General features: G+C 48.9%; 1 protein-coding gene across 3 annotated transcripts in view; it reads right to left on the reverse strand.

Annotated features, from left to right (window-relative positions):
• The window catches only part of Pax2 (paired box 2), an 81,298-nt gene that overhangs the window by 45,079 nt on the left and 16,070 nt on the right, over positions 1 to 20,149 (reverse strand). For all 3 annotated transcript variants that reach the window (XM_059257524.1, XM_059257515.1, XM_059257506.1), the window contains exons 4-5: positions 4,690 to 4,775; positions 2,489 to 2,608 (exon numbers count right to left, since the gene is read on the reverse strand). In XM_059257524.1, the coding sequence (XP_059113507.1) occupies positions 2,489 to 2,608; positions 4,690 to 4,775 (206 nt within the window). The remainder of the gene's footprint in view (positions 1 to 2,488; positions 2,609 to 4,689; positions 4,776 to 20,149) is intronic.

The raw sequence follows: 20,149 nt of genomic DNA on the forward strand, positions 1-20,149 counted from the left end.
CCCATGGATCAAGACTGAGATGGTGGTTGGGGAAAGCTGGCGTCCCTCCCAGGCCCAGCTTCCAGGGAAAGGACAGCTCCATCTGGCCTGGGCTTGGTTTAAAAGAGAGAGGTGGGGGGGGGGCAAGAAAACCTCCACAAAAAATGACAGGGTCCCTGATGCTTCTTGTAACCTGGTTAGGCCTGACAGACGAGCCTGTGAGGCTCTCACTATCCCTCACTTGAAGATTACAGCTGTTTCCTGCACTGCCACCCTGCTGGAGGCCCCAGACCAACCCTGCAGGGGTCTTCCTGCCCAGATACATTCAGGGCTACCTCTGCTTTCAGAGAAAAGCCTGTCCTCTTACACAGCTTAGTCTTGGTCTCTTCCTGTGACTCTGTCCACTTGGGCTTACTTCTCAGAGCTCCCCCTTTGCCCACTCAACTCATCCTGGCCAAAGCCACCCGGCCATTGCTGTTCACTGGCTTGATGCGTGAGACAGAATTTTCAGGCTGATGTCCTTAACACCCTCCTCAGCCATGCCCTAGGGCCTTCCTCAAAGAGCAGCCCTTCCTGGCAGTGAGCTTCCTCCCTACTTCCTTCCCCATATAAAGGCCTGGCCAGATCTCCACCACACCATATCCGATGGCCTTTCTACTCTCTGGACGCAGTGTTTAATGTATGCGCTAGAGTATAAGCTTCCTAAGGACAAGAATCACATCTTGTTCGGCTCAGGGACCTTCTGTACCAAGCTATTCTCATAGCTGACAGGCAGAGGGGGTGTCGCCGAATTGAACTGACTGGAAACAATGAATGTGAGCAGGAGGAGGGGAGAGCATTCTGTTCCTGACCTGGCGGGCTGGCCCAGCCTGGATAGCCCCCGCCTCCCTTCACCACCCATGAAGGCCCAGGCAGCAGAAGGCACACAAAGCCCCCACCTCAGACCAATGAGGGAGAGCACAGAAGGGTTCCCGTGACCTTCCGGTCCCCCTGGACATCTCACACTCTAAACAAGGCAGGTGGCTAAAGAGAAGACCTTAGGGTTGGAGGCAGACTCTACCAGGGCACTCAGGGTGCCAGGGAGCTTGGCTAAGGCCTAGATGTCAGAGGCCCCAGGGAGAACCGGGGCTTAGGGCCTCTCCCGGAGCCTCCCCCTGCCCATCAGGGGCTGCCGCCAAAACAACCACAATGAAATTTAGTGAGTGGCAAAGGCCGTGGCAGCCAAATGGTTTGGATATTTTGGAAGAAAGAGAAATCGAGCCAGACAAGCTGTTTCCCTGTGAAACGAGGCCATTAGGGCTTCTGGAAGGAGGCCAGCACCAGGTCATCACTGTCTTGCCAGGCCCAGGTCTCTCCTGCACTGTGTCCCTTCTGCTGGAGGCCAGGACTCTTCTGCTGTCTCTTCACCCTCCCCAGCCCCGCCTGGGTCTGGAGAATCCAGACTGCAGCGCAAGGAATGTTATCTCTATCCCTGTCTCTGTTCTTTAACCCCTCAAGAAGAGCTTGTCTCTGCTTGGGATGACCACAGAGCCTACTGTCCAAACACGACATTTTCTGAAGGGAGAAGGAGACGATGCCTGGTTCAGATGCAGGGACAACAGCATACATTGTGACTTCCTCGAGCTAATGGAACATAAGGTCACTTTCCCCTTTATGTTCATCTTTGCGGGTTCTGTTTTACGGAGAGTATCTATACAATCCTATCCATCCTGCAAAGACCAGAAGTTACCACTTCCTTAGCTGGGACCATGAGAGAGTTGGAGCAGGAAGCTGGCCTGAGATATTGGTATCTGTGTCCATCTGGGTGCCCAGGCCTCACCCTCAGAAGAAAACTAGCTGGCCACCAATGCGCCACCAGTGCCACAGTACCCGAGAAGCACCTTGTCCCATGCTTATGCTATCAGTCTCTCCCCTGGTTTTCTTTCATCCGCTGTCCTCCTCTAATTCCCCATTCCTCTTAACTGGGTCTGTGCTATCTGAGGTACTGGCTGTACCCTGAGGGCTCAGGAAGAGACGTGGGAGTCAGATGGTGTCCACTCTCATGATCAAGAGTATGGCGAGGCCCTATGTCCAGCTTCTCAAGTGCTTTCAATGGAGAAGGGACCCCAGGGTCCTCCATGTCCATATCACCTGCTACCTCTAACTGGGATCAAGTGAGGTCAAAGCAGGCTGGCCTTTCATCCCCAGGTCAGATACCAGCTATCTCCCCAACCTCTCCAACCTTCTCAAGGTAAACAGTAGATGCCACTCCTCCTGGCATCCCTCGGGGACAGCTGGGGTGAGTCCCAGCAGAAGGTGAGACCGTGGGGCCTGAGCAGATGGTGAAGCTGGTGGCCCAGCAGCAGCCTCCCTCCCTCACTTCAGGAACCAGCAGGGCAGTGGGGGTACCAAGGCTTCGCTGCTAAAACTGATCTCACGGCACAGCAGCTGCGAGGCCAGCAGAAACCGGAGCCCTGTGTCCAAGGACAAAGCGTGCAGAGGGGGGCCAAAGCTCTTCCCTCCTCCCTACCTTCATCACGTTTCCTCTTCTCACCGTTGGAGCGAGGAATCCCCAGGATCCCATTGATGGAGTAGGATCCCACTGGGTCATTAGAGGCGCTGGAAACAGGAGGGGAGGCCGTGCTGGGAACTGGAGGAGAAGAAGGAGGAGGAAACACCATCAGGATTGCAGTTGTGACTGAAGCCCCAGGCTGGGACAGAGAGGAGCAGAGGGCAGAAGGACAAGGAGCTCATACCCACTTCCTTCTGCTGAGGCTTGAGGGAGGACTCACTCCCACAGACAGACAATGCAGGCTGTTAGCACTTCTGCCCAGCTGGAGGTGAGTGGTGACCAGTCAACCCAGGCCTCCTCAGCCACCTATGGCATTCACTGGTCCCTCAAGCCCCTCCCCTCAGATGGATGTAGTATAGGCCCAAAAACTGCCAAGATGAGCTGTCTAGAAAGTGCTCCAGTGACCTTCTCCATAGCACAGTTCCAAGGGTGCCCTCTGGAGCCACGCTTCTAGCATCCACCTAATCCAAAGGCTGAGCAAATCCTTCCAAACAAACCCCAGCTCACTGCTTCTCAGTCTCCTGGGTGGAGTCTTTGCCGGCCCTGATTTAGAGTCTGAGGTTTCCTCAGATCTGTCTCTGACACTTGGGGAGGCACAAAGCTGGTCCTGGTCTTCCCCAGAAGTAGCTTTCTCTCCCATATGCTTCTGGTCTTGAAATCAATGGAGAAGTTCCTACTTCCCTCTTGGGGACAGGCCAGTGAACACATTCACTGTGCCATGATCAGCTCAGCTATAGCTCAGCACACCCGTCCCTCCAGCACAGTAACCCAGGCCTGGTGAAAAAAAAAAAGGCTCCTGACAGCCCCAGCAGAGCTGGTCCAGCCACTTCCGGCTCCTGCTGGTCAGGAGGGAAGAAAACCAAGGAGAAGTCACGGGGAGGTGGCAGGGGGGACCTGGAAAGCTGCAGCAGGTGTTCTGACAGGCCTGGGTCGTGTCTCTGGGAGCCTGTGAAGAGTTAAGAGGGCCAGAGAGGCAGAGAGCAGCAGAGGTAGAGACGAAGAAATAAGAGGAAACAGGCCAGAAGAAAAGAGGCCAGAAGGAAGGATGGAGGGAGACAGAGGGGGAGATCCACAGCCAGACACATGAGGGGAGGCAAGAGGCCTGGGGAGGAAGGGAGAGATGGGGAGAAGAGAGAAAGATAACTAAAAAAAAATTTTAAAAGTTGGGGATATAACTCCATGGAAAAGTGTTTACCTACCATGCATAAGGTTATGGGTTCTATCCCTTCTTCCCCCAGAATTTTTTTTTTTTTTTCTAGACAGGGTTTCTCTGTGTAGTTTTGGTGCCTGTTCTGGATCTGGCTCTGTAGACCAGGCTGGCCTCGAACTCACAGAGATCCACCTGGCTCTGCCTCCCGAGTGCTGGGATTAAAGGCGTGCACCACCACCGCCACCTGGCCTTCCCCACAATTTTTTAAAGAAAGATTTACTTTTTGTTTTGGTTTGTTTGTTTTTTGAGACAGGGTTTCTCTGGGTAGTTCCGGCTGTACTGGAACTCTCTGTAGACCAGGCTAGCCTTGAACTCAGAGATCTGCCTGCCTCTGCCTCCCCAGTGCTGAGATTAAAGGTGTGCACCACCACTGCCCGGCAAGATTTACTTTTTTAAATTTATGTGTATCTGTGCATGAATGTGCACATGCATGCCTACGGAGGTCAGAACGGTATAAGATCCTCTGGAACTGGAGTTACAGGTGGTTATGAGTCTTGCCTGACATGGCTGCTGAGAAACAAACAGGCCCTCTGTAAGATCAATACATGCTCTCAACTACTAAGCCATCTCTCCAGTCCACTCCCCCCAAAAAAAGATGTTATGAAAAAGATGAAGTAAAAGAGTAGATATGAAACACTGTAGGACTTAAGGAAAGATATATGGGGAGAGTGAGTCAGATAAAATAAATGATGATAGAGAGGAAGGAATTTTCAAAGGAGAGTGGCTGAGGGATGGCTGGGGGCAGGGCGCGGAGAAAGGGGAGAGAAGGGGAGGAAGACGTAGACTAGGGAGGTCATGTGGGAGGCACTGATCTAATGTCACCAGGGAGGCCCTAGGAGGGAAAGGAGTGACTGGGGACCATGGGACCATGGATCTCCCTGGGGTGGACAGTTCCCAGGGCTGGGTTGTGTTTTCCAAGTTGATTTCCCTCTTTCCTGAGCCCTCTTACCGATGGTGTGGCCAGGGGCAGTCACTCCTGTCCCTGCGCCATCCGGTGTTGGGTGGAAAGGCTGCTGAACTTTGGTCCGAATGATCCTGCAAAGCATCACAACAGCATTACACACCACAGGCCAGGCCCAGGCTCACCCTGCCTGGCAGAGGGGCCTGCTGAAGCCTCACTCGCCTGCCCGGCCTTCCTGCCCTCCCCCACTGCTGCAAGGCAGGAGGTTTCTTTCCTGTCTGCTCTGCAGTTCGCTTAGCGCAGCCCTGGGCAGAGGTGGGCTGCATTCTGTCCTGCCTTGAACTCCAGCTGAACTGCAGCTGGAGTTTGGGCAGCAAGAACTAAGGCTCAGTCAAGTGGGCCACAGCATCTTTTCCATTTCTGGGGGGCGAGGACTGCCCTGGTGGCTAGCGGCCCACCTTCCTTCCCCAGTCACACTTAGGTAGCGCCTGGGACCAGGAACGCCTGGCTTTCCAACTAGCACCAAAGTCAGGGAAGCAGCTTCCTCATCTACTGAAGCCAGGAGAGAAAGTCCAAAGGCAGGGCTGGACCACAGGCGACCCCACCATAGCACCTTGTCCCTTTGCCGGCATCGGGCCCCACACCACCCGCTCCTCATCTGGCTGGCTTACAGCCTCCCTACGGTCTTCCTTGACTCAGACCTTCTTTACCAGACTGGTTGAAGAGCTAGTGCCATCCTTGTGCATCCCCGGGAAATAAAGGAACAAATCAAAACCCTCCTGGGAGAGAGAAGCCCATCTTGCAGGAGTCCAGAAAAACACAGAGCTCCATCATGCAAGAGACCAAGCCCAGGGACTGGGGAATGCTTCTTTCTCCCTCCACCCTTACCCTCCACCCTGTCCAACTGAGCGTTGCTCCTCTCTACAGAAAGCCAAGTTCACTTCTACCATCCCAGTAAGTTGCAAGCTGTGAATCATTCAACTTTAGCTTTTTTTTTTTTTTTTTTTTGAGACAGGATTTCTCTGGCTGTCCTGGAACTTGCTCTGTAGATCAGGCTGGCCTCCTACTCACTCACAGAGATCCCCCTGCCTCTGCCTCCTGAGTGCTGGGATCAGCTCAGCTTTAGCTTTTACTGACTGCTTGTAGGCACATACCTGGGACCCTGTCTCCCAGTGCTGGAAAGTTGGGAGGGCGGGTTTATATTTAAAGGATGCCAGGTAGCCCAAGGCAATGAGGTAGCCAGTGCCAGAGGAAGAGCCACCCCTTGAAGGTAGGGACCAGGGGGAGAAGTGAATGAGGAGGTGAAGCCTGGCACAGACCCACTGCAGAGCTGAGCTGAATGCAGGAGGGGCATAGAAAACAGCAGAAAGTGTACCGGGTGTACCACAGAGCCAGTGCTGGTTCTGTCTGTCATTAGAAAGGCTCGTAGCCTCATATTTATCACTTAGTGTCTTTGTACCTCAGTTGGTCCAAGTGAACAGTAAAGGGCTCTCAGGGACACAGCATCTCCAAGATCTCTTTCCCCAGCGGGGGGAAAAATATGATTCTAAGATGAACAAGAGCATGGAGGGAGGAGACGTCACACACAGGTGCTGGAGGAGGGCAGGAAGTTTGGTGGGGAGGCCTAGGAGGAACACAGGCTGGGGTGACGCCAACACCCCCAGCCAGAAGTGGTAGAGGTGTGAACAGGAGAGAGAGGAAATGGGGCTGAAAGCTTGCAACCGATGAGGGAAACAGCCATTTCCCACTCATTAAAATGTTGTACATCAAGCCGGGCGGGGGTGGCGCACGCCTTTAATCTCAGCAATTGGGAGGCAGAGGCAGGAGGATCTCAGTGAGTTTGAAGCCAGCCTGGGCTACGAGTTCCAGTACAGCCAGGACTGTTACACACAGAGAAATGCTGTCTTGAAAAACAAACAAACAAACAAACAAAAAAGTTGTACACCAATCTTATATATAATCTATAAGACTCCATATGTACTTCTCTTCATTTTCACAACTTCAGAAATAAATGCTATTGTCTTCATCTTGCAGACAGACAACCGAAGCTGACAAAGTTTAGCAATGAAGGTTTCTTTGGGGCCATACTGCCAGTTAGAGCGGAGTCTGAATTCAGTCTCTAAAAATCTGTGTCTTCTGCTACTTTGTCATCGTTCCCTCATCGTGTGAGAATCAAGCCTTAGAGGTCTGAAGCGATGCGCAATGCTCACACTAGAGGGGATGTGCGCAAAGTGGTTGATCTCAGGAAGCTAATATGTTGGCATGAGGTAGTAACAAGCTTGTCTCAAGAAAGAAAGAAAGGGGAGAATCTTCAAGAGTGCGAAGGGAAAGAAGCAAGGGAGAGCAGCCAGGATTTGGGGACTATCTGGAGTCAAGCATGGCTCTAAAACACCCCCGTGTTGTGGAAGCTGTGTGGCGTGTGTCACCGTGGAGAGCAGGGATGCAGGAAAGTGAATGGCATGGGAAGGAAGTGTGATGTTGGCTCTGGAGGTGTGAGGTGGGCAAGTCCAGGCATGGCTGGCCCAGAGGAAAGGAGTTCGTAGGTAAAGGAGCGTGGAACAGTATGGGAGGCTGCAGTGGTGGCCACCGGAAGCACCAATGTAGAGCAGGGTAGCCTGATCTCAGTAGATGGAGGAAGCCATGCTAAGGATTTAATCTACAGTGCCAAGGGTGGCCATTAGTGACTGGGCCAGACAGCTGGAACAGGATCCTGGCAAGAGGTGTAGGGAGGAGAGCGGAGTTCTAAAAGATGACTGTGGTGTGGAAGTCGCAGGATGGCCCACTAACCAGAGTGTAGGAAGGGTCATTCAGGGCAGGAAAGAGGCGTACCAGAGAAGAGGAAGAGAGTGAGGTTGCCAAGGAGACTGAAGATGATGTAGAGCAGGGCAGAATAGTGGGGGGCCGGAGTGAAGGACCAGGGCAGAGTTAGACATACACAACAAGAGTGTCGGAAAGGGGCTCTGACAGCTTTGCACTCTCAGCAGAAGGTGGAGGCGAGGTTTTGAGGCTGATCACTGAGAGCCATGTGACCCCGCCGGCAAGAAAGTCTAGAAGGTAAGACTTCTACCAAGCAGCTGTTACTGTACAAGCGTCCAGGGTCTGGCGAGCCTGCAGTGGCTCTGCTTACAGCTGACAGGCTTTGGTTTAAGGAGTTCCGGGGCTGGGGCTGGGGCACACAGATAACTGGACTGGCTGGTGGAGTTCCTGTCTTTATTACCAGAGCCTCTGACCCCCGAGGCACTGATACAGATTTAGCTGAGGCAGCAGGTGATGGAAAATCGCTATGCCCTGACAGCAGCTTGGTGGTGCATGGGAGAGAAGCTGGGCAGGGCGCCTGCTATGAGTTACTAAAGCTCTTGGTGTCCATCCATGACCCCAGGGAGTGGGCACCTGCCAGGTCCCAGAGCTGATCGTAGGGAATTTAAGAACCAGGGTTGTGAAGACCCTAAGGTTATTTATATTCCTCCTACATTCTGTGCTCAACGTGAAAGACAGGGCACTGCTCCCCCTTCCCAACCAAGCAGGCTTTCCCACACAGAGTGCACTTTCCTCACCCTGCTCAGTGCTTTACCTGGCTCCCAATACAGGGACTGCTGGGATTTTAATGTCTCCCAAGGATGCATGTATAGCTAGAGGACTTTGGGTTTCGGTTTTGCTTTTCTTTTTTTAAAGATGTACTTATTTTTATTTTATGTGTATAAGTATTTGCCTGTATATGTGTATAAGAACTATACACATGCCTGGCACCCATGGGGGACAGAAGAGGGCCTTGGATCCCCTGGAACTGGAGTTGTGAGCCACCATGTGAGTGCTGGGAAGCACACCTGGGTTCTTTACAGAAGCAGCCAACGCTCTTAGGCATCGAGTCAGTTCTTCCGCCCCTGACTTGTTCTGATTTTGTTTGTTTGCTGTTTTGAAATAGGGGCTCACCATATAACTCAGAAATACCTCGAAGCTGGTCCTTCCGCCTCCCAGGTGCTGAGCGGTCATAGTCCAGGTGGGCACCACCACCCCTGGGCTAGTGAGGGATTTGGGATATGGGCTTCAGGCTCAGTCTACCTGAGTCAGAATCTCAGCTCTGTTTCATTCTTCCTAGGAAGCCCTTGGACTTTTCTTACTCCTTTATCTGTAAAATGAGATTTAGTACTACTATGGACTTCCCAGGGCTATGGTGAGGATTAAGTAGGATAATTCATGTAAAGTGATTAGTATGATGGCCGGCTCAATAAATGCTAGCTGTAATAATAACGTTCACTTGTGTTATTATCCCTGTGGGTGACCCCTATGCCTAGCTGCTTTCAATTTAGGGGCAGGTGCAGGCAGGAGGCCTCCCTTCTCAGTATGCCCCAGCTGGATCAATGCAGGTACTCCCTGGGAAGAAATGGAGAAGACGGGATGAACAGCAGAAGGAGTCACAGGCTGACCCCAAAAAGGATGCAATCAGACTCCCCAGAAGGCAGACTGGGGCCTGGACTAAGTTCCACCTGAGTGCACTGGGATGGACCCACAGAGTGCTCAGGTGGTGGCAGGGCTTCAGAGCATAGGATGACGAGCAGATGGTGAGGTCATTTCCTCTTTGGTTAAACTCCCAGGAAACCTCCACTTCCTCCCACCTTGAAGATCAAAACAGTCTCAGGTGCTCTGTGAGACGGATGAAGGTCTGCCTGAGTCTCCTAGCAAGCCTGTTAAATTGGTGAGGAGATAGCTCCGTCCTCCGCTGGGAACTCGGACTCCTACTTAACCCTTCTCCGTCTTTCCTTCCTTCTCCCGCTGTTTCCTCTACGACCTTCTCCGTCTCTTCATCTGTCTCTGCCCCTCTTTCTCTCTCTTTGTCCATCTGTCCATCTCCTTGCACCCTGAAGTCCCACAATGGCTGTGTGAGTTTATTGATTCCCGGGAGCCGGGGGAAAGCGGGAGGTGGGCTGGGGTGCAGGGCTCAGGGATGGAAATAGAAGGCTATAAATTATTTGTGACAGGAAAGCAATAGTGGCAGAGTGCTGAGCACAAGTCCTGTGTCACTATTAGATTCCTTTTAGCCTGATGACACTGTAAAAAAGGTTAAGTGTCTGCTGGAATCGTACACCTGGGGGGCCGGCTTGGCCTGGGAGCAGAACAAGCCACTGAGAGCAGGTATATCAATTCTCCAGGCCAATAATATTCCTCTCATTGATCGCCACGCAAAGTTCAAAAATCTCATTACAGCCAGGCAGAGCGGGAACTTTTTACAAATCAATAGAATGATATAATGTATGTATACATAGTACAAATGTATCTATTCATCTATCCATCCATCCACGGTCTGCCTCAGGGTTTCCAGGTTAGCCTACCCATCATATTATGTTATGTATAATAGTATATTGCATTATATTATATGATAATAAATGATGTGCAAAAACTTCCCCTCAGGTGGAAACAAGAAGCAGTCCTATTAGCATTGAGATGACCTCAGACAGCTCACCTTGGGAGGAGTAAGGCCTAGGTGGACTGCTAAGAGCGATGCCTCCCAGAAGAGACTTTTGTGATTAAAAAGCACTGTGCCCTGAATCTTTGCTGTGTGAGATGCCGTGTTCTAAGCACCTCAAACATTTCGTCTGCTCCATTCTCCCAGGAACCCCTTTTGCAGAGGGTCATAGGCTATCTATCTATTTTATAAATGGCAAGTCAGAGATTTGAATTCAAACAGACTGATCCCAGGGCCCACTTCCTCAACTGCTCAACTCTACTGCTTCCAGAGAGAAACTTGCAAAAGCGCAGACTCGCAAGCGCCTGTATGCTGGACCCAGTAGTCTGCTCTTAGACACAGAGGCTAGCAGACTCCTGAAACTCACCGTTTCCTCACCAGGATGTGGGAGTAACAACATGTGTTGGAGCCGGCTGCTAAGAACATGTGGACAAGGGATCGCCAAGAGTGTCCTCATGAAATCCTGCTCAGTAGCTTGAAGCAGACTGCCCTGCTAACTTTGGAATTGTTTCTTTAAGGAACAGCAGGCTGCCCCTCAAGCCTGGTCATACCATTGGTTTAGCCAAAGAGCCTTAGGCTGCTCCACTCGGGAGTCTACAAAACATACTTGATTCCTCTATGGGATTTGTAAGGCAGGTTACAATGTTTCCGACTAGATAACGCTGACTGCCCGCTAAGCTGAGAACCAGTAAGAGGGTGGGGCCCCTCTCTGCCAGTGACTTCCAGCTGCATGGCTATCACGAGCTGGCTCATTCTTAAAAACAAACAAACAACTACATTTGCTTCAGCAAAGGATACTTCATCCAACAAATGCAGGTAACTGCTTCATCTCGGGTTTCTCAGAGCTGCCTGTGTTAGGCATATATCCCCGGCTTGGCCCTGAGGCAAGCCAGCTGGAGATGTTTCCTAGCAAGTGAGATGTCATAGATCACCCAGGAAGCTGTTATGTCTTCTGATGTGGTGCCTGCTCCAGAGGACCCCACGGAACTAAGTAGCTCTTTCAGATTGGAGGCTGAGACTTCCTTTCTCCTCACACAAGGACCCCCGGACATTCTGTCCCTGGCATCCCCAGTGACCACTTTGAGGCACTCCATGCACACTCTCCCTTTGTAGGCTCTGCCTCTGCAGTTTGTATGGTTTAGAGGTATTGCCCAGGCTTGCTCACAGGCTCTGTGGGTTTTAGCTTGAACAATGGGAATGCCAGTGAGGCGAATCAGGCCATTCTTTACAGCTGAGAACTGGCCTTTCCATTCTGGCTAGAGCAGGACACAGCTAGAACACACAGGTTCTAGGTTATGAGAGATCTTCCCAGATGATGTAATAGATTATACATACATACATACATACATACATATATATATAGAGAGAGAGAGACAGAGACAGAGAGAGACAGAGACAGACAGACAGACAGAGAAAGAGGGGGTGGTGTTCATGTAGCCCAGGCTCACATCTTAAACTCAATATACATGTAGCTCCCAAGTGCTGAGACTAAAGGCATGCGCCACCGTGGCCTGGCTTGCCTTGTACTCTTAATCTTCCTGCCTCTGCCTCCTGAGTGCCTGGCTTGTAGGGATGCTCAGCTGGAAGTTATAATTAAGCTCCAAGAGTGAGAACCCTACTAGGAAGCTCACAAAAGTGTGTCCTCAAATGACTGCCCTGGAACTACCTGCATCATAATCCCTGGGGGCATTTGCTAAAATGTAAATCACCCAGTCTCTCCTTGGTCTTCCTAAACTAGAATTTCTGAATTCTACAGACTGAGAAGATGAGCTCAAGCCAGGGTGTGAGGGAAGTACCTGCTGGTTGGGGTGGGGGTGGGGGGTGGGGGGGAATCAGGAGATGCTCTCAGTGCAGGAAGATGGCTCCTTACTCATACTTCAGGCCACATATCTCTCCATCTGCTAACCCTGACTTCAACCCACAGTCACCCACACTCCAGAAGCTATCTCTTCCTCTGTAGAGACTAAACTCTAGGTTAAAAATAAAAACATTTCAAAGTCGTTCTCGTGAGTCCCAGGATGACTGACTCCCAGTGGTTTTCTAGACTATGCAGTTTCCTGCAACAACTTAGCCTTCTAGGACTGGCGTTGAGGGTGACTGTCCCTTCACCGTGTGTCCCTGGGATCCCAGGCCAGACACAATTGATTAGATGGGCCGTGGGGCTGGCCCAAGGGGGCAATGGTGATAGTTTATATGATGAGTGGTAAGCATATGGGTTGATTTAACGTCAAGATATGCATAGGTTTAAAAATTAAGGGGCAATGTGTTTAACTAACCATTTGGAAATCAGTCTACAGTGTATGCCAAGCCAGAGCGTGACCAGACTCCCCCGTCTTGTCACCGGCCCTGCCCTCATCTGTCAGGGCTTCCGGCTAAAGCTGGGGTCTACCAGCTGTTCACCCCACGGTCCCGCCTGGGAGAGTCCGGTGGCTCGGGGACTGCCTAATGTAATGGTAAATTGGTCCTGCTTATAGGCTCACTACAGCGGTGAGTCTTCCCCTCTGAGCCCGTCCATCCCGCTTACCCCTCCACATGCGTGTGCCGACACCCGTCTGTAAGCAAAAGGAAGCCTGTAGTGACTGCCTGGCCTTGCTGCCTCTAGCCCTTGTCACCTCAGCCACTCAGGGATTCAAAGAACAATCCATCAGTCTCTGTCCTGGAAGAATAGGATGGAGCTAAACGCTGCCCTTGCTTCCTGTTTCAGACACGGCCAAGTCAGGGCTTCTCAGCCTAGCTTTCAGAATCTTCCCACCAGCCTCCTGCCCCCACCCACCTCCTGCCTCCATAGCTTTCCGGTCCATCTCTTTCTGTTCCCCCAAAGAGCTGAAACCTTTCTTTGCTTATCCAGTTCATACTGAACCCTCCCATGGACTCAGTTCAACAAGGACAAATGTCATAATTATTTTTCTCACCTTCTAGCAACAAACAAGGCCAGCTATAATAAAAGAACTTAATATTAAATTATTAATACTATTGGAAGAGAAGAATCCTAAGGGACACTGTGTGCTAACATATGTTCTATATGCACCAGCCATTGTGCTGAGTGTTTTATATGGACTTTAAAATTTAATCCCTGCACTCAGGAGGTAGAGGCAGGCAAATCTCTGTGAGTTTGAAGCCAGCCTAGTCTACATAGTGAGCTCTAGGAGAGTCAGGGCTATATAGAGAGACCATGTCTAAAAAAGAAAAATAATAATAATAAAATTCAAGTCTTCTAAGCACCTATGAAGATTATTATCCTCGTTCTTTAATGTGGAAACTGAGGCTCAGAAATATTAGCTCACTTGCCTAAGTTTACACAGCATTTCTGTAAGATCAGAATTTCAACGAGGGCGTCTCGTTGCAGGGATTAAATTTTAAAGTCCATATAAAACACTTAGCCAATGACTGGTGCATATAAAACATATGTTAGCACACAGTGTCCCTTAAGATTCTGCTCTTCCAATAGTATTAATAACTTAATATTTACCTGCTCCACTAACCACTTGGTAGACAAACTTAGTCTTATCAAGAACAAATGGTAAGATCTATCCATCTAAGGCTAGACCTCACTAGAAGAGCTGCATGGAATAACAGTGGAAGTCATAGTTATATTTGTTTTAAAGGCTTTACATGTATTTATTTGTGTGTGGAGCGCTAGTGTGGAAGTCAGAGAGGATCAGTTGCCAGAGTACGTTATCTCTTTCCACCAGTCTCTGACTTTGACTGTGTAAAGGGTGTGGGAATTGAACTCGGGTCATCAGCCAGGGCAGCAGGTACCTTCACCCACTGAACCACCTTGCTGGCCCTGATCATTTATTTTGTATTCGCTGTAGAACAGACATTGTACACAATGGATTGTTCTCATTCAAATCCTAACCACAGCTCTATCAAATAGGTGTGTTCTCCAGTCTACCTTAGAGTCAACAGCATGGCTAAGCAACTCACCCAAGGTCACATTTTTAATATCACATTGCTTTGGATCCAGGTCTGTGACTTCCATATCTGAGAGCTAGGTAATATGATCTCCTCTGGGAATCTCTGTATTAATAACCCTTTGTGTCTATTAGCTATTTGAGCATGAACAGTTTTCTTAGTCTTTTCACATACACGATTTGGACAACTGAACACCCATCTGTAGACAGCTGGCAGAGGTTGCATGTTATTCGAAACATGCTTTCCTCTCCCATGCATGTGCCATAGATTATTTGGTAAGCATCATGTCTGTGTTACAAACAAACCATAATTTGCAAATCGTGTACACAATCCCATGATGATCCTGCATATAGATGTTTCTCAGCTTCTCTACACTTTGGAAACTATTTCTGTGATGAACACATCTTTATATTCATATCTGTTCTAATGCATTGATCTGAGATTTATAACAGTGAATATACTTATCAAAAGCTGCTTCATGAATATCTGCCAAATTATGCCTGTTTCTGTTAAACATGTTAAGCCACAGCGAAACCCATCAATGCTCCCTTTTTAGAGTGTTTGAGACTCCCACATCACAATCCTGTTTTTATATTGGTTCGTGCGGCAGTATTGATGTGCATAAATGTGCATTTGTATACCTGTGTATCTCCCTGTCTGTGGCCAGAATGGGGTGGGGGTGGGGGATGTGGAAATGAGAGAATTATTAAATGCCAAGTAGATGTGCAATAAATTCCATTGATTTTATAAACTCCAACTTGTCTTCAGTCTCCTTCCATTCTTTATCCTGGGGGCATTGCAACAAAAACCTATTTTAAATACCTTGGCCTCCCCCTCGTCCCCTCCCCAAAAAAGTGTCAATATTTTATTTGGATTTTTAACTTCACTCCATAACAGTTGTTTGACCTCCTGACTCGTGCAAGTCACATAAATTCTGGGACTTTATTCAGGAGCCATGTTCCTGCTATTGAATAAGCAATTTGGGAGGGTGAATTAATGACTTGTGCTGGTGCCGGAAAGTCCCTGAAGAAATATTAAAATTGCTTGCAGACTCAATCGATACTCAGTGAACACCCAGCAAGAGACGGCTTCAGCTCCAAACGGCCACAGAGGCAGGAGTCAGAGGGGAATTCCTGCACCCAGCCTGGAGAGCCCCCCAACCCCACTCCTCCACTTCATCCCTGGAGCGCTGTCATTTTCCGTAACAGCGAGGGCTTATTAAACCCCAGCCAGGATGGAGCTGATTTGTCCTGTCTCGGGAAGCAGGCTCTGGGGACAGTTTACTCTTTTAGTAGCCGCCAGAGCCTGGAGGCCTTATCAGAGGTGATGGTCTAGATACATCCACCTGCTGGACAGGGGGCAGTGCTGGGTCCTGGCAGCTGCACTGTGCTTAGGGACACTGTGGCTGGGACTATATTCAGGAGGGTGTGCTAAGGGCTGGGGGTTTCAATGCTGACTCTGTCTTTGTATGTCTTACCAATGTTTATCATTGCTCCAAGAGCCACCTAATTTCAGTCTTTGTGTATGGGTGGCCTGTGGGATGGAGAGTTTGAATTGGGTTACCACTTAGCATATGTGGCATCATGTGGACACATCCCCCCGGCAACTGGCCTCGGGTTTGTTTTGGTTTGTGGTATTGTATCGAGGTGACTGCACTTCCTGTAACACTGAGTTGGAGGAATTTGAGTATTGTTTGGTGGCAGTGTGTGTTTCTGCTTTAGATTATTGTATTCATTGATCATATCTGCATCTCTTTATTCATAATGTATGTCTCAGAGATTAGGTTAATGGGTGTCTCCTTGGTGATGTGGGCTGAGTAATGATGCTGGATCTGGGTGGTGGTTGTGTGATTCGGTAATTGCTTTAATGGCCTTCTTATAGTTGTGAGTGAGAGGGCCAATCTTTTGTCTTTTTTTTTTTTTTTTTTTTTTTTTTTTTAACCTTACTCTGGCCTGGTCATTTGTGCTGCTTCTTTCCAGAGGGAAAATTCCAGAGATGCAGGACAAATATCCTCTTGATGATAAAGTTTACATTTCTATTCTTGGCCAGAAGAGTTCTGACTTAACCACACTGGTTCAGATCTGGGTGACACCCGCCCCCCACCCCTGCCTAATCTGGAGAGGGAAGCTTTGAAGCCAAGCATTATCCCTGTACAGAGTCTAGATCCTGGCTGGGGTTCGGGGAGGTGGATGGAAGTCAAGCTCCCAGTCCTGGTGGGAACAACACCATGACCTCTGTCCCCCAGAGCCCCTGTTCCTTTCCACACTGTGGCACTCCCCTGAAGCATCTTCTCCCCACCACTCCCAGATGATGTGGCCCAATAGCAGATGGGTGTCATGGAAGAATTACAGGTGTGACTTTCCACTAAGGCACAGGGTGCATGTTCTAAGCTTCTAAGTAAATATATGAAATTGCAGCAGGGCGTGAGACTGAGGAGAGATTAGTCAGGCCTGCGTTTTCTTTGATCAAAAATAGACAAGGACTGTGGTGTAGCAGATAAGCACATGGGTTCCAGCACCACGACTGCATGGGTTCGAATCCTGGGTCTGCAACTTAGTCTGTGACCTTGAGTAAGTTATTTGACTTTTCTGTACTCCAGTTACCACAACTCTAAATGCTGCTGTAAAGGCCTGTGGGGCTGTTCATCAGGCCTAAATCAACTAATACATGTAACTTACTGAAACTGCTCTACTGTAGCAGGGACTGGTTAGCGATGAGTGTGATGAGTGTGATGATGATGATGATGGCCGTGATTTTAAAAATCACTGGATAAATTTAACATGAGACTGACCAAATACAAACATGTATGCAAGTATGCTAATGCACATAAAATTATAAGGTCAATTAAGGGGTGCATGTATGTGTTTTAAGAAAAGAAATATAAAAACTGCAGTTGAGGGGGCTGGAGAGATGGCTCAGTGGTTAAGGGCACTGAGTACTCTTCCAGAGGTCCTGAGTTCAATTCCCAGCACCCACATGGCAGCTCTCAACTGTCTGTGACTCCAGTTCTAGAGGATCTGACATCCTTACACAGATGTGCACATAAAACACCAATGCACATACAAAAATAAAAATAAATATGTTTTTAAAACTGCAGTTGAACAGAACAGGGCTGCGGGGAGCTCTCTTTCCAGGTTGTTTGGACAGTGCAGGGGTTGGGGCTTGACAACAGCAAGAGCTAGCTCTGTACTCATGATGAGAAAGGAAGACGATAGCCCTCGTGTAGGTTCACACTTAACTGAAAAACTCTGAGGGTGATTTAGCCCCACGATTCCAACTTAGCTGATTTTAAATTTTTCCTAGGGCTAGGGATATAATTCAGTATTAGAGCAACTGCCAAGCATACACAAAGCCCTAGGCTCAATCCCCAGCACCAAGTTACCCTTATAATTTAAAAAATCAGGACCTTTAACAGCCAGTTTGACGGTTACATATCTAGAAAGAGGCTGGGGAGATGGCAAAGCATTTTAATTCCTGCAGAAGATCTGACTTCACTTCTCGGTACCCCTGTCTGGCAGCTCACAAGTGCTTGTCACTCACAGGGAACCCAACAGCTCCGGCCACCAGGGGTACATGCACTCACATGTCCATACCCATTCCCACTCTAACACACACATAATTAAAAATAAAAGTCATCTTAGGATATCTGATAAGTAATGGGTAGGCACTTGAGTGTGGCTCTTTGGGGGTTCACTGGACTGAAGGCGGTCACTGAGCCAAAGAGGGGAAGCACAAGATCAGGCCTTAGCCCCATTCCATGGGATTTCCCCTACAGACGAGAGACATGTCATCCTGAGTCAGGACAACTTTGGTTTTCACCTTGTTTTTGATGGGCACAGAATAATTAGAAAAATCTATTATTAGGTAGTTACTTTGGACCATTGCACCAAATAGACTAAGCCCAGAGTAATTTTGCTTCCTCAAATCTTTTCTTCAAATACCCTTCCCTCGGCAGCGGCAGTAGCAGCAGAGGCTACTGGACCCCTATCCTCCCGGGAACATCCAGACACAAAGGCCCACACTTGACAGATCTGCCTCGAGTTTGTCAACTGTTTGCTTGCTCCTCTTTTTCATCCTTTGTCTTTGCTCCGTTTTCTTTCTTTCTTCCCCTCCTCTCCCCATTTCGGCATTTAAGCACTGGGACAACCCTTTAAAACTATCACATGAAGATCCCCCCCCCCCATCACCACTGTTTCGTTTATCTCTTTAAAAAATTACAAATGCAAAGAAGCACAACTCGGGGAAAATGCCATGGAGCCTGGAAAATGCCAACCTTCAACTCCTCAACCAACAGCCCGCTCATCCCGCCGCAACACCGCAGACCTGCACACGAGAACATGCACACAGGTATGCACACACTCACATGTGTATACAGGCTGGGCTTTCAAAGCGGACACAGGGGCAATTACTTAACTAACTCTATCCAGTGGTCAGAGACCCGAGGCACAGAGATTCTCCACCTCCCGGAAAACAGAGTCAACTCCTTTCCTGAATTCAGCAGGACTCACAGGATGCCATGATTCTCACTGGCACTCACGATATTCAACCCTGCTCATAGACTATCCTTTTGGCTCCTTAAGAAGCTTTCTTTCTTTTCTTGTTTGTTTTTTAGATACAGTTTCTTCTTATAGCCCTAAGCTGACCTTAAATTCAGGATCCTACTGCCCCAGCCTCCTGAGTGCTAGGATTACAGATGTGAGCAAAGACACTTGACCCTTCAGACGTTCTTATTTAAAATACTTCAGTGCTCATACACATACAAACCAGAAGACACACATATTGACACAGTCTAAAACTAGAAATGCATACTTGATTATTACTATTGCAATAAGAACAGTAACATTTATTGATCCCTTAATATTGGCTAGTTGCAATTCTAAGTAGATTTATTGGAGGGGGGGGCTCATTTAACCCTCATGAGAGCCTATAAAGACTTAAGTGATTATGTCTACCTTATATGACAAGGGAAACTGAGGAACAGAAAGGACATGAGATTAGCCAGAATCAAAATATGGCCATTTCTCCCTGGAACTTGCCTCTTGCATTGTGCCACAGAGCTTTATGTGACTTGTCTGGCACATAGGAGGCACTTAGCGAGACATTTCTGAATGGGTGAATGAAATGATGAATGAATGAATGAATGATCTTGTCTATTAAGGACCTTCAGATGGCAGTTTCCCTAGTGGAAGCCAGGCCTAATGGACAGCCGAAGGTTATTTGGATGAAACCTCTTCCAGTGTGTCCAATGGCTGTGCTTGTCCAGACACTAGCTGCTGCCACCACTGTGCCTGGCCCAGGCTCCCTTTAAATCAGAAATCAGACCCAAGTGTATCCAAGATGCTTCCTAACCACACTTCGTTCCCTAGAACATTTTTTCTCTGAAATAAGTGTTTCCTGAGGTACTGGTTCTGTGCCTGAACGAAACCTGAGAAATCTAATCCACCAGGTGGACGTGCTAAATCACCAGGTCTTTGGCATCCTATGGACAACTAATATAGATGATTGACTAAAGTTTTTGATTTCCATCCAGATGTTTGGGCGTTGCTGTGGTCATTAACCTGCTTGTCAGCAAGTGCTCATGCATTCCCGAGACACAAGCGAACACTAAAGAGGAAAAGAATAACCCAGAATAAAACAGACTAAAGAGGACAGGGTAGCACTTGTTTGTGAAATCAGTCAGGCAGGCGGTGTTCCAGGAATGGGCTGCTACCTTGGAGAACCATTAGAACGTGGATCCAGCTCACAAGAGACTCATGTGCTTAAAGACCTTTAAAGACTCTCATGCGGCTGTATCCTTGACGGTCTGCAGAACCATCCCAAGCAGATCCCTGCACAGGGAGCTGATGGATCAATCCCAGAATCCAGCACAGTGAGCAGCCTCCCCACTGCCAGGCCAGCCCACCCTCCCTACACAGTCAGGATGCCTTGGGCCTGTGCACTCAGGCACACGGGATCCCCACCTACTGTCAGTCCAGGCTGTAGATTTTGCAAAGCTTGGTATAAATCTGGTTTGTGACTTTGTACACGAGCCCCTATTTGTGATTTAACACTCTGCCTTTTCTCATCTCTCCTACCTCTATTTCCTTTCCCTCTTGCGTTTTAATGCTATTTACAACTTCCTTACTCATAGAG

Source organism: Peromyscus eremicus, chromosome 1 (genome assembly GCF_949786415.1).
Source record: "Peromyscus eremicus chromosome 1, PerEre_H2_v1, whole genome shotgun sequence".
NCBI classification, from domain to species: domain Eukaryota; kingdom Metazoa; phylum Chordata; class Mammalia; order Rodentia; family Cricetidae; genus Peromyscus; species Peromyscus eremicus.